This window comes from Punica granatum, chromosome 8 (assembly GCF_007655135.1).
Source record: "Punica granatum isolate Tunisia-2019 chromosome 8, ASM765513v2, whole genome shotgun sequence".
Taxonomy (NCBI): domain Eukaryota; kingdom Viridiplantae; phylum Streptophyta; class Magnoliopsida; order Myrtales; family Lythraceae; genus Punica; species Punica granatum.
The window spans coordinates 17,744,456-17,758,945 of NC_045134.1; the positions used below are offsets into that span (position 1 = coordinate 17,744,456).

At 37.9% G+C, this 14,490-nt stretch overlaps 1 protein-coding gene across 1 annotated transcript; it reads left to right on the forward strand.

Moving 5' to 3' along the window:
* The first annotated feature begins 1,505 nt into the window (after positions 1-1,505).
* On the forward strand, positions 1,506-9,812 carry LOC116187743 (autophagy-related protein 9). Its single transcript, XM_031516666.1, has 11 exons — positions 1,506-1,984; positions 3,345-3,431; positions 3,978-4,628; positions 4,793-5,110; positions 5,624-5,846; positions 6,186-6,365; positions 6,905-7,111; positions 7,802-7,879; positions 7,956-8,026; positions 8,173-8,283; positions 8,589-9,812. Exons 3-11 carry the CDS (start codon positions 4,048-4,050, stop codon positions 9,523-9,525), a joined length of 2,706 nt encoding a protein of 901 aa, XP_031372526.1. The 5' UTR covers positions 1,506-1,984; positions 3,345-3,431; positions 3,978-4,047; the 3' UTR covers positions 9,526-9,812.
* Positions 9,813-14,490: the final 4,678 nt, after the last annotated feature.

Here is a 14,490-nt window from a genome sequence, read left to right on the forward strand (position 1 = left end):
TTTTGGTTTCGCGGAATCCCCTTCAATGGGATCGTACAAGTCCATACAAAATAGAAGATCCTCCATTTGAGACTTCCATATAGAGTAGTTAGTTGCATTCAACTTGAACATAGATCTGGTAGACTCCTCCATCTACACATTGTGAACGGTTAGAATTTAGCCCCACACATTGTGAAGCTGCTGCTAAAATTTCGTCTTAATTGGAGTTCGTTTGCCCTTCCAATCGAGGCTCAATCTACTGCTGGTCGCTGCGCTTTATTTCTCTATATTCTCTGCCGCTGCTTTTTGTATTCTTTGTAGATCAGCCACAATTTTACTGCCTCAGTTTTTGCTGAAAAATAAACCCTACAAAAGTGGGTCCTTGGGCCTATTAAATCTCGATAAAAACCTAATACGATTTGAGCCCAACTTCCTCCAAATTAAAAGGATACCCAACATGGCAAAACTATAATAACTCGACCTCTATCCACATTTAGTTTGTTTCAATGATAGATATTTATAGACAGGTAGATAGATTATAGATAGAGATATAGATATGGATAGAGATAGATACATAGATGAGGCATAAGAGATTTGTTTTCATGTGAAAATTTACTAGCTTTTTAACAATCTGATAATTTGTTAAGTTTTTTTTTCCCTGAATGAACCATGTAAATCATCAGAAATTAGCAACAATATATTAAAACTTTCACGTAATTGGGTCATATTCTAATTAAAAATTTAAGCTAATAAGAAATGGAGATTAATCAACCATCATTGGAGCGACATTAAATTAAAAATTGTCTGTTCTTAACAAATAAAACTATTGAATTAGCTCATCCAAATTATGAGGCGACCGAAGATAACTTCATTCAAAATTTTTTAAAAAATTTGTGGATCTTCAGATATCAAAATTTTAGAAGACAAACCGACGTGGTGGATTGATTCAAGCGGTTCGGCGCTTGTTCGAATCATGTTGATGCAAAAAATTCACATTGAGAGAGTTTTATCCCTTAGTGAGCCGACTTAAATTTATTTGATTAGTGGGACTTAACTAGACTTCGGATACCACGGTTCATATCGAAAATTTTTTTATGCCTTGTTTGGTTCGCAAATGTGATTTTAAAATCACAACTTTAACTTAATTCTACCAACAACAAAATAAAATAACTCATACAAAGTCAAATGGTGGATCCTATTTATACCGTTCTTTTTCAAAATCAAAATCTAATTTTAAAATCATATTTTGAAATCAAACGCAGCATTAGAAAGTAAAATTTTCGAAGGATTGTTTGTCCATCGACACTCCTCTCGGTCCATCCCAACTCTATAGCTGATTCACCGCGCTAGTTCTCGTTCGAGGAATGGCAAGTGACTTTATTTTCCAAAAAAATAAGGAGGTGTCGCTGCCAATTTACCAAATCACATAGGGCGCAGATGAAATTTTAACGGGAAAAATTCCTTCATCTTCTACGTATAAACAACAAACGAACGAAACAATAGAAGAGGCCGCAGAAAATCCCTTCTTTCCCGTTGATTAAAATATTCTCAGGAAATTCATCTTTCTTCCACGCAACCCCACCCCCCTCTCTCTCTTCTGCTACTTCGCCTCCTCTCTCTTTCTCTTTCATCCGTTCACCCTCTCTCTCTCTCTCTCTCCTCCTCCCTCAGCTGATTCCCCTCCGACCGAAGTCCCTTCAGCAAGAAGTTTGCTGTGTCCCCTTCATCGTCGTCGTCGTCGTCCTCCTCGTACGCTGTCAACGGCGTCGCGGTCGCCTCTCGCTCTCGATTGTTATCTCTTCGCCCACTCCCAAAACCCTCGCCCTCGCCCTGCGCCCCGCCTCCGGTGGCGTCCTCCCGCGGCCGCCGCCTCCTTCTCCGGCGAACACCCGGGCCACCCGAATTTCTGCTGCGGCGGAACTGATCACCCCCGCAGCTATTTCTTTCCAGAATTAACCCAGCCGTTATTGACTTAGAGATAATTAATAAGCTCACCCCCTCATCAGTAAGTAGCTGGATTGGACTCCTTGCTCTTTCTCTCTCTCTCTCTCTCTCTCTCTCTGTGATGGCGGTTTTGATCTTCTCCTTCTATTGTTTTGGCCGAAAGTTTTGACCTTTTGGAACCTGGAGAGTTCGTTTTCTCCGATACTTTGGGAGATTGCTTGCGTGAAGGTGTTTCTCTGCTGGATTGATGGTTGAAGTGCTCAACTGAAAGTGGGTAACCGTTTGGGCTAGGGTTTGACTTGCGCATATTGGGTGCTTATGATGTGTTAATGCTTCGATTACGAATGAGCTGAAAGCTGCTTACTGGGAGGATTCTGCTCAGAAGAGTCACTTTGGGATTGAATGTGTTCTGCGGTTGGCTTTAGTAGTTGTCTGTGTTGAATTATACTGCATGCTCAGGATATTTTTAAAGGATGGTTAGTATTCAAAGGATGTTTCTTTGAGGTTCTAAGGATTTGGATAGTTTCTTAGAAGAATGGTAATGTTCAATTTGCATGCTAATAGATATATTGCTCATTTTTTGGGAAGACGCGTGCGCAGAGCAGCTTTTAGTTAAGATTTTAAGAGAGTTTTGCATATTGATAAAGTGAACGAAAACATGGTGCTGGTTTTCCGAGCATGGCATCCTGCGTCATTGCTTTTTGTTTAGTATTTTGCTGAAGGGGCACATTTAACGTAGGCATATGACAAGCTATAAGCTTTTTTTTCAAGAGGATGGCTGTTCTAATCTGAAAAGCAGTCAAGAGTTTCACCTAAAAGAAAAAAGAAAAGGTTGGAAGAGAGATTGTTATAGATGGCTGAATGAGCCATTCCGTGGTGTGGACTGTGTTCTGTTGTGGATGAGATGCCAGCAAAATAATTTGTCTAGAAAAGTCATGCTTGACAGAAATTATTGTAGACTGCCATTGCATTGAGTGAAAGCGTAGTGCTTCACGTTGCAAATGTTTTATTATCAGCTTTCATGGAGCAGTGCATTTCAGATATGTTATATTAACAGAAAGATAAATTGGTATTAACTCTTGACTTGATCAGATGATATGAAGAGGCTGAACATAAGATGTTTGCAGAAGCCTATCACAATATTTTACAGCTGAGAAGATATTTGAATGGACAGTTTGTATTATGTTCCAGGATGTATTTAGGAACTAGATTGTACCTGCTCTTTTTTTTCAGCATCTTGATGCTCAAGTATCTGAGTCTCAGCGGATATGAGTTAAATTTACTACCATCAGCTTGGAAGTTAGAGGAAAATCTGGCTGCTTGCTGTTGGTTCCTTTTAATTTTCTATTATTATTATTATCGTTGTATATCCTCTTTCTCTCCTAGTATAATATGAACAATCTTCTCTCTTCCTACAACAGGAGGTGGTTAACATCACCAGCTAGCTGAAAAGAGAGCTTGATAACATCAGGGGATTGACTTTGCATGTTGTGCCAATAAATGGAAAGGTAAAACTGATAGCGCTATCTATGGCATTAGATATATGAATTATTTCTTCTTTATTAATCTTATGCACCAATGGCAATACGTTCTTTTCTCTTCTGATTGTGTATTTGAATTATTTAAGAAAATACATACTTATCAGTGATAGCATAAATTTCATGGTTCGATTGTTCTCTAAGCTGGCGAAACTTCTGACAATTTTGCTTTCCTATGCATAATCTGATGTACTTGACTACATTTTATTTTATTTCCGCACAGTCCTCCAATAAATGTTGCTTGCTTTTATTGTTAATTTTACTGGAGACTACTAATACAAATAGAGGCTAATTTTGTAGCTGGTCGTCATCTATCAACTTACGAGGACTTTATAAATGTCTTGGACTTCTTTTTGGGTATAACATCTGTAATGCTCGTGCTGTGTTCAGCATGAATACCTAATAGCCAAGCTTTTGTTTTATAACTCGTTCTGTAGGTCTATCAGTAGTGTTCTTCCTGCCCTGTATTATTTACTGGATTATCAGATATATTGACAAAGTATTTTCCTGTTTCAGGTCCCAGTTCTGATCCACAATTAATCTGGGGAATGGACTGGTCGTATTTGCCAACTGGAAATACTTGTGAATGATGTTCAGTGGTCGTCAAAAAGGCACTAATACTTCCAGCAAATTTAAATGGAATTGGCGTGGTGATTCCTCTTTGACTGCAGGTTTGCTTAGGGATGTGCCCCCTGAGATTGAATTGTCTGAGTATGGAAGGATCCCAAGTCCTGGTAGTGAAAGCCCTTCAGCACTTCTCAATGGGGAAAGTTTGAGTGTGGAACCAATTACTGACTTGGACCTGTTTTTTGAGAGGCTTTATAGTTACTACTGTGAGAAGGGGCTCTGGTGTATTATTATTAAGTGGATAGTTGAGCTGCTCAGTCTGGGTTTTACCATTTGTTTCTCTGGATTTTTCTTGCTATATGTTGATTGGGATGGGCTTCGCAATGCAAAGTGTGGCATGGATGCTGTGGAGTCAGGAGTCAATCCTTGTGATCTGGCTAAGGAAGCTCTTCATCAGCACCCTTTAAGCCCGCTGACCGTGAACAAAGCTATCATTGTTGGGTATCTGGGGATATTCTCCATTTACTGGATATTCTGCTTCTTTAGGTTTTTTGCTCAGTTAAAGGATATTCTGGGAATTCGTCACTTCTATTACAACAGGTGCTCCAAAGTTTCCTTTAATTAGATTACCTGGAGATGGCAATTCATATGGAATAGTTCTAGTTCATGGGTTAAAATTCAATTCAAGATTTATTCAAATTCCTTAGCAAGAAGTAAGTCATAACTGAGGCATTTTTTTTTTCTCTCTCTTTTTTTCCCTCCAGTCTCCATGTCACGGACAGCGAAATCCAAACCATGCCATGGGCAACAATCCTTGAGAAGGCTGTTAAGCTGCAAAGTTCACAAAAGCTATGTGTTGTCAAGGATCTCTCTGCCCATGATATAGTCATGCGGTTGATGCGGAAGGAAAACTACTTGATTGGAATGGTCAACAAAGCTGTTCTTGCATTTCAAATATCACCGTGGGTTCCTGGTGCTGGCCCTGCTGTGAGTTGTTCTGATGGAAGGCAACGAAGACTGATTCTTACAAAGACATTGGAGTGGACTTTGAATTGGTGTATCCTTCAGAGCATGTTTGACCGGTAATGGAAATTTCACTCAGCTGTGTTATTATGCATTGGTTATAAAAATGGTTTCAGATTTTGCACCTATAGTTAGTCTTTATGTTTTGCCAGCATTATTCGGCAAAATACAGTGTACATACTGAACTTAGGGTTTAAGTTTGCAACATAAACTGGGTGCTGTTTTCCGATGCAGGATAGGTCAGTAGGAAACTCGTCTTGCTTGAACTTTTATGTGGGTGGTGGTTCGAATCACACCCAAGGAGAAAAAAAAGCATAAATCAGAATGATCATGATGGCCGTTTGGTATTTAAAATAGAGATAATAATTTACGATCTTTTTGGAGCTCGAGTGGATTTAGCTGTAACTGGAGTAATTTAGCCTCTGTTTACTCATTCTTTATGCATGGTTTGTGAGAGAGAGTGTGTGTAGTCGTTATGTGTATTTTTTATGCGTTGTGCATCAATAATTTCAAGACTGTCTACTTTCTAGAGAGATGATAACGTTTGACCTGGTTTCAAATATTATTTACAGGAACTTTTGTGTTCGGAGGGACTTCATTGTTAACCCAAGGGCATTAAAGAAAAGGCTTATCTTGGTTGGATTCACAATGCTTGTCCTTTCTCCTTTCCTTGTTATCTTCATGCTTGTATATCTCTTCCTGAGACATGCTGAACAATTCTATAATCATCCAAGCACTGCATCATCACGAAGGTGGTCAAATCTGTCGAGATGGATATTTAGGGAATTTAATGAGGTATTACTCCTTTGTGGTTCGTATACACATACATATATACATATCACACACACACACACACACAAACACACACACACACACACACACACACACACACACATATATATTTTTTGCACTTATATTCTGAAAGCCTTTGTTGTGATTATCATGGTATGGGGTTGCTTAGTGAAAAAAATTGAAGCATATAAAAAAAATTTATATAATTCTAGATGTAGTTTAACTTAATTATTTATAGTTTTTGCTTGGCGTTCTTTCTTATCAGCTAAATCGATGTTTTTTGGTAAAATTTTCTTAATATATGGAGAAGTTCTAATCTACTTGGTCATTGACCTTTGGCAGGTTGATCATTTGTTCAGGCACCGTATCAACAGCAGTGTGCTGCATGCTTCAGATTACTTAAAGCAGTTCCCATCTCCTATAGTTTCTATTATCGCAAAATTCATCTCCTTCGTCTCTGGTGGATTTGCCGCAGTTCTTCTCATAATTGCTCTTCTTGAGGAGTCTCTACTGGAAGGCCATGTAATAAATCTTCTTCCGTGCAGTAAAATAAGAACTCTTGGAAGCTTTGTTATGTTGCTCGCATTATTATGGGCCTGTCTTAAGAGTTCTGAAATTCTCCAGCTCTTTAATGAAACTGAATACAGAGATGACAACTTAAAGTGAATATTTTAACGAAGTAATTCCAACTAAAAAAATATTTCACTAAGATCTGGATTTCCATTTTTAGATTTTTACAGAATTTGAAAAATTACTTTTAAAGAAATTCTAATTTTTTATTAATTTTTTGGTTACTTTCTAGGCACTTGATAGGAAATCATATCTAAGGTTTATTCAGAGAGATCAACTTTTCAGCATGCACTTCTTAAAAATTTATTAATATCATTAAATTGCCTCAAGAATTAGCATGGGAAAATTCTTTTCTTTTTCTTTTTAACATCTGTCAATTTGAGGTCTGATGCTAGAGTAAGAATAACTCGTAAAAGATGAAATATATGTTTTTCCTTCAGTTTCAGATCTTGTATACGATTTAATAATTTGTAAATTTGTAAGCATTGCAGATCTTTGGGCGCCAACTTTTCTGGTATGGAGCTGTTTTTGGAACAATCACTGCTATCAGTCGTGCTGCGATTGCAAACGAACTTCTGGTACTTGATCCAGAAGGGGCAATGTCTATGGTGGTCCAGCACACTCACTACATGCCAAAGAGATGGCGTGGCAAAGAAAATAGTGAGGCGGTGCGGATAGAATTTGAGACTCTGTTTCAGGTACATATATATATATTCCTACTTGAACATTATGTTGGAATTACTGAGCCCCTATCCATTCAGGAAATTTGACCCTCTTTGCAAATGACTTTAACAACAATATTATTTTTAATGAAAAAAGCGAAATTAATTTTCTTATTTGGAATGTCGTTCCTGGAATATGTTCTTAATGACAATTCCTTAGAACTTGTTCTTGAAGCAATATTTGGAACAGCTTTTAATTGGTTTCTAGGACACACATTAGAGCAAAAGATTATCCTTTCAATGCCGGTCCCTTTTAAGCAAGCTGTCATTTGTCCTGGGATGGCATGAGCATTTTCATGTCACCTAGGTGATCTGTATGGCCTCCTTTGGATTTGTTCTCTGCAAAGTTGCCTTTGCAGAAGGCTACTGGTTGTCCCAGCTGACATCACCAGCATCCCTATGGTTCCCACTGCTCACTGCTGGGGCCATCTCGGTCAATGTTGAAAACACAAAAACTTGAAGTTGCTACAGAGATTGTTCAACATAATAACCTAACCATGGATTGTTCAATTTCAAAAAAGATCTTCCATTCTCTTCATTTTGCGAGCATTTATATCCATTTTCCATTACTCCTCAACGGGAACATCTGAGTTCATGTTCTGTGATGGTTCTTCATGTTTGAAAATTGGTTCATGTGCGTGCCTGGTGTGCAATTTTCTCTTGCAGTATACTGGGATGATGTTACTGGAAGAGATGACCTCTATTTTCCTCACTCCATACTTGCTTATGTTTGTCGTTCCAAAGGTATGAACTATAGTCTTGTAATGACTTAGTCGGGTAACACAATAATGCTGATCAAAGTTTGATGGTTGTTTTGCAGAGGGTGGACGATATTTTGCAGTTCATCTCAGATTTCACCGTGCATGTTGAAGGTGTGGGTCATGTTTGCAGGTACTTTTGGATGTTTTCTTGAGAAACCTTTGGGACCTATTTATTTTGTTGTTGACTTATATGGAGAAAAGTGTTGAGGTGCAGACATGTTGATTAACTAAAAGTTTTATTTTTTTTTCCTTTCCCATTTGATGGTTTCATTACAGTTTTAGTGTGTTTGATTTCCAAAACCACGGGAATAGCAATTATGGCTCGCCTCACAAGTCATCTTGCAACCAGAGGAGTTCTCAGGGCAAAATGGAGAAATCATTTTTGAGGTGAAGTAGTTACCTTTGCATTTTCCAGGTTTAATTATAGGCCACAGTCTCTAAATATCGGTTATCTGTGGGTGGTTTTCCATGCTCTGGTGAGCGTTTGGCTAGGGTGGGATGACCCATCATTATTGATGGAAATAACCAAATGGCTCCATAGAATAAGTTTAAAGAAACTTTTGTAGTTCTAGTTCATGTTATTGTTGTTATTCTTTATGCTCAGCAACCGCAAAATAGCGAAGTGGTGGTATGCTTTCTCTTCACTCTCGTTCATGCCTTTTCTGATGGAAGGTTGTTCTTGGGTTGTGCAGCTTCCAGAGCAGTTATGCTTCATGGGAGCCTGATCTACAGGGGAAGCAATTCCTCTCGCATCTCCGAGCTTTTAGGGACCGAATGCTTCAAGGACACTGCCCTAGGCCTTCATACTCACCTCCTAGAGCATGGTGGGCAGGCCCCAATCTCAGAGGCTATGCGGAGCGGAACAGCTTTTACTCAAGGGAGGTCCAACAGGATGCTCTCGAAACTGGGAACCATTTGGGCTCCCTGTGGCTTGTCGATATCGATCAGAGGAATCATCCATATCTCCTCGACTGGTACTACACCTCTCTTGGAGCCCAACGTGGATGTATGGCAAATCACCAGATAGAAGATCCTAATGTAGATGTGGCGGCCAAGCAGCATCTGGGAGAGGACTTGTGGACCCCACCGGACTTTGCTCAGGACGAGGCAAGGTTCGAGGAGTTCTGGGGAAGGGGAGAAAGTACCATGGATCGATCAGTGTCCCACCTCGGGGCTTCCACTTCTGTTGCACCTGTGTTGTTCCGAGAGAGCGTGTTTCAGCAGCACGAGTCTCGTAATTTGGGTCCTCCCAGCAGAAGCCACTGGTGGGCCAGGAGTGGACCGAATCTGATGCAGATGGAGACAAGCTTCATTGAGCCTCCTGAGTTCGGGGGTGGGGCATCCAATAACTATTATTACGATAATCGATCAGAGAGAAGTCTAGAGGAGGGAGAAAACGGGGAACGCTTGGACTGGAGGTTAGCTCAGAGGCCGTCTTTCCCGTCCTACTTGGAGGGGGATGATGGGAAAGAACCCTTGGACTGGGGGTTACCTCAGAGGCCGTCGTTTCCAACCAACTTGGAGGACGACATTGAGGCAGGAGGTGTGAGTCTTCACTTTGACGATATCTACAGTAAACCACCCGAGACGCCACGGATAGATGTAGAACACGCTAGCTCGGGTTGGTGAAAGCGAATTGAAATTATGTCTCCCAAATTTCATTTTGCAAGAAATTGTGGTTCACGTTCCGAAACTAGTGGAATGGAAGTGGACCTTCTGTATTCTTTGTTGTATATAGGATTTAATTTGTCGGGTTAGGTTCTAAATTGGCCAATTATCGGAAGTCCGATTTGGAATATGGAATGCTTGAGGGGCTGGGGAGTCTGAATCATTGAAGGCCTCCTCCCCATTGGAACTGTATGAACTGGGGCAGAATCACTGCTTGCAAATATATCGATCGTCCATTCTTCATTGTACACTGTGGCAGTGAAAGTGAGAATGTGCAGTGTTGTAAAAATGAGGTAGTAGAGCTAATTTGGACTAGCAGACAAAAAGAGGACAAGACTAGATTTGTATATTATTTTTATACCCAAAAAAAATTGTAAATTATTTATACTGAAAAAAAAAATTGTAGCGATATGCTTTTAAATCACTTCAAATATAAGAGTGCGTCTGCTGTATTTATGTACTTTTATTTATTATACAATTAATGTATAGAATTTAAAATGAATTTTTATCATAGGAAAAATAAATAAATTAAAAAATAAACGTGAATCGGGGCTGGGACCATGAGCTTTTTACCATTTTTCACCTTTTTAAAACATTTTTCCTTAAAAATAGAAAAATAATAAATGAATTTTCGTTGTAATAAAGAGAAATTTTAAAGAGTAAGAGTTACGACGTGGAGAATTCTTTTAAATGATAGTGTAAATATGATAATTATCATATTGGACTTATTTATTAAGACATCATCATGTTAGATATAAGAAACTAAAAGAAAATGTATGACACTGACACATGTAGTTGAAATGAGAGCATCGCCATTACTTATCTTTCGATTACGAGAAAGTACATGGACTTAGTACAATAAAATGAAAATTCTAAGTATCTAATAAATGGACACGGATAGTTCCACTTAAGCTTTATTTTATGATTTGAGTGGATGTGAGAGAGGGCGAGATCGAAGTGGTTGGGGGCTCCAACGTCGTCTCCTACCACCCCTGGCTAGATCTCTTGCAAAAATAAAGGTCCTCCGCGACCTTAACAAGGGTGGCGAGGGCTAGCGTTGGAGACACCACTGCTCTTAATTCACCCTCTAGGGAGATTTCAACAAGGGGTGTGCGGATCCAGGTGTTGCTATTTTTTACGATACTTGGAACTTACCCTGTAATATACAAGTTCCAAGATTTTGGTACTGGATCCTACCCTGTTGAATCATGGAATCAGAACCTACCCGAAACCTGTATTATACCACAGGTTTTGGGAACCACGTTGAAACCTGTAAGTTTTTTTGTCTAGCTAAATGAAACCGAAAATCTCTCATCCATAATCAGTAATCATGCAAAACAGAATATCGACATGGGTTTAGAATTTTTTTAAAATTAGTGACTATATTTTTTAAATATAAGAATATTTAAATATAACTATATATATATATATATAATTGGGGAAATTATTATCTGAGTCCAGGTATCGGTTCTGATTCCGGTTTTGGATACTCTACATGCAAGAATCGGAACTAGAATCGGTTTTCACTAGTTCCTTATTTTAATACCCGGACCGTATTCTATTTTTAATACGAGCTACCCGGACTCTATCCTAATGGGCAGGTCCTGATCGGTTTTTGGTATACTCGATATCCATGCACACCCCTAATTTCAATGGTGCTAGCTCCGATTTAGCCACTACTGCCTACAAGGTTGCTAATAACCTCAACGGGGGTAGTGATAACCGATGATGAAGCCATGTTGTCTCTTCCTTCGCAAATCTCAATGATCTTTATTTTTTTATTTTCATTTTTTAGAAATTATAAAAAATAAAAAATACAAAAGTATTGGTTTAAAATGGAATTAAGTAAAATATTGGGCAACTAAATAAATGTATTATAAAAAAACTAAATAAATGTATTATCGAAAAACTCCAATTCTTACCTACTTACCCTACCAAAAAGTTTTAATAGATTCTACAATGGAACCCAAACTTGTTTTTCATGATGGAATATTAATTTCACCCATTAAATCCCACCAACTTTTAATTTCATCCGTCGATATTTTGCCATAGTATTTTTAGTCTTTCATATTTTCATTTCACAATTTTCTCCTACAATACTATACCACTGTTTTCGAATCTTCCCGCCATATGTATCAATCACATTCTGCCACGTCATATATCATCGCCATGTCACCAAATCTGACACAAAATCGATTTTAAAGAAAATCGGTCTAATCTAAGCTAGATATGTTAGTGACACGTTAGTAACATGTAAGTGTGTTTTAATTTATGGACACGTCAATGACATGGCATCGACACGGAAGCAACCCTCTAATTTTATTATACTTTGCATGTAGCCTGATGGGTTTGTGATGCCATTAAAAGATCTATAGGCCAAAATATTGGCTTTAATATTAAAAGGATTATAAAGAATTAGCGTTCCACTGTATAACATAATTTGGTGTTCCATTAAAGAATTTGCCAAAAGTTTTTACTTAGTTATTTAAGCAATTGATTTTAAATGCTTAAAGTGCTTGAAATGTTGGTACTTGATTTTAACTGCTTAATTTTAGGTAAAAAAAAAAACAAAATTACAGTGAAAGTCCTAAAATGCAAAATTTAAACTTCACTTCTAAATGTACCAGTTCAGCTTAAGCAATCCTAAAGGTTTGTTAAATGAGACAGTTATAGTGCATTCCATAACTGATGTTACGATCCTATAGACATGGACATCACGCCATCAAATATAACAAAATTGGCAATTTTACTTTCCTAAGTGGACTTTAGAAAATAACGATAAATACATAAAAAAAAGAGTAAATACCGACTCCTTGTCAGGATGTGTCGTTACTGGGGGTGGGAGCCGCATGGATGATCCCTAACACCTCGAAAGAAAGCTGTTGTCGGAGGGGGGCTTCCCCTTGGTCTAGTCCCCCCTCCCTCTTCCTCTATTTCGAATAAAGAAAGAGAGGGGGTGATTGAATCGAGGATGGAAAGTGTTTTTTTTTTTTGTGGGGGGTGGAGGGGTCGTTGGAAGTCTGGAGGGTTCTAGTAACCTTGTTTGGAGGCTGTGTGGTTAGAAAGGTACCCTAACCCTCGATTGGGTTCCCATCTCTTTCTATGTTCGAAATAGAGGAAGAGAGATGGGGGGGACCAGATCGGGGGTGGGGGACCCCTCTGACAGCCGTTATCTCTTGTGAGGTTGTTGGCGACCTCATCCCAGGGTGGAGTTCATCGGCGTGAACTCCACTCCCTACCAATTGCACATCCTGATGAGGGTTGGGTTTTTTTCTTAATTTTTTTTAATTTTTTATTATGTTTTAAAGGCGACATAGGAATGCCAGCTGTGTATTTTTGGCGGCTCCATCAAGTCCTGGACTATAAATGTGCGATAGACAAACAAAATTGCCCGAGCTAGATTGAATCATGTAGGACTGAATTTCAAATTTTTGTATACTTTTAGGGCTTATTGTAATTTTGCCCCAACAGAAGCATACCAAAATTTTATTTTATTTACAGTATTGTCTTTATACAAAAAAATCTTTTCAATATAATAACTCAAAAATTGTGGATAGATAAAGTAGTTAAAGCAAAGAGATTTTGTCTTTGTCCTAGAATTAATGTCCCTTCCTTTGAGTAAGGGTTAGACGCAGTGCGTTGACAGTTGTCTTCACTCAAAATTAACATGTTACGCATTTATTTCTTGTCAATGAAAATTTCCATATCTCTCAATCTAATATTTTACTTTTTACTAAATTCACGAGGATTTCTTATAATCCAAAAAAATTCCTCCGCATTTTCCTTCTTTCCGGCTCAATTCTTCGTAGTCCAGCTAGAAGCAAAACTAAAACAGGTAGAGGTATCTATTGCTAATTTATCTTCTCTATCATACTTTTCATCTTGTCTTCCAATTCTTTCTTTGCGTTCTCATCTCTTGGTACGATAACACGATATGAATACGATACGGAATTAAGCGGGTTTGGATTAAGACTAAATGTGTTTCGTGTTTAAACAGGTCAAACCCATTTAGAAATGATAAATAAACGTGTTTAAATGGATTCAACTCTAGCAACTTGTTTAGACACGGTTAGGCCAGTTTATATTATGTGTTATCGTATTAATAAATTTGTTTCACATATTGTAATAATTTATACAAGAAAGTACACTAAAATCATCTAAATTTGTTCAATATAAATCACCCGTTTATGGTGTTTTAATCATGTCAATCATGTAGTAACGTGTAATTAAAGTTAATAGTGTCGTATCATGTAGGTATAATATGTACCTAAAGGTAATAGTGTCATATCGTGTAAGTAAGTATATATGCACATTTAGACATGCTTAGTTAAATGGGTTAGACGTATTGTATCCGTGTCAACCCATAATTAAACGTGTCGTGTTCGTATTTGAAATTCGTGACACGTTTACTAAATGTGTCGTGTTCGGGTTTACAGTTTTTTTACACGAATTCGTTTAGACACGACTTGTTTAAATACGACACGTCACATATTGCCACCCTTTCCTTGCATCCACCGTTTTGTTATTTCCTTTAGTGCCATTTTGTACCCGAGAATATAATGAAAATGAATGAAATACATTTTAAATAGTGAAATACAGTTATATTGAGAAAAAATAGTGATTTTTAAGTCGAATTTCATAATATGAAAAGATTATTTAAGTAGATAAACTTATTCATCAAGATATCTGTGAGACTTGATATTTTTTTTTAATTTCAAATAGTATTTTACTTACATGTTATATACATGTATAGATATATATTATAAACGTATGGCTGAAGCATCAGGGGAGATAAATAAATAAATAAAAAGGGAATGGAGCCATGGGCTCCACGTGGCCCCAAGCTATTCCCCTCACCTTCCACCGCCTTATCATTCTTTCATTCATTTATTTATTTTTGTTTCTTTTCTCCTCTGTTCTGTTTCG

What these genes read in the sequence shown, in the direction of transcription:
- LOC116187743 (XM_031516666.1), top strand. Translation starts at nt 4,048, where the DNA reads ATGATGTTCAGTGGTCGTCAAAAAGGCACTAATACTTCCAGCAAATTT. An exon ending in TTATGTTTGTCGTTCCAAAG is followed by an intron (nt 7,880 to 7,955) that starts GTATGAACTATA and finishes GTTGTTTTGCAG; the next exon opens with AGGGTGGACGATATTTTGCA. An exon ending in ATGGAGAAATCATTTTTGAG is followed by an intron (nt 8,284 to 8,588) that starts GTGAAGTAGTTA and finishes TGGGTTGTGCAG; the next exon opens with CTTCCAGAGCAGTTATGCTT.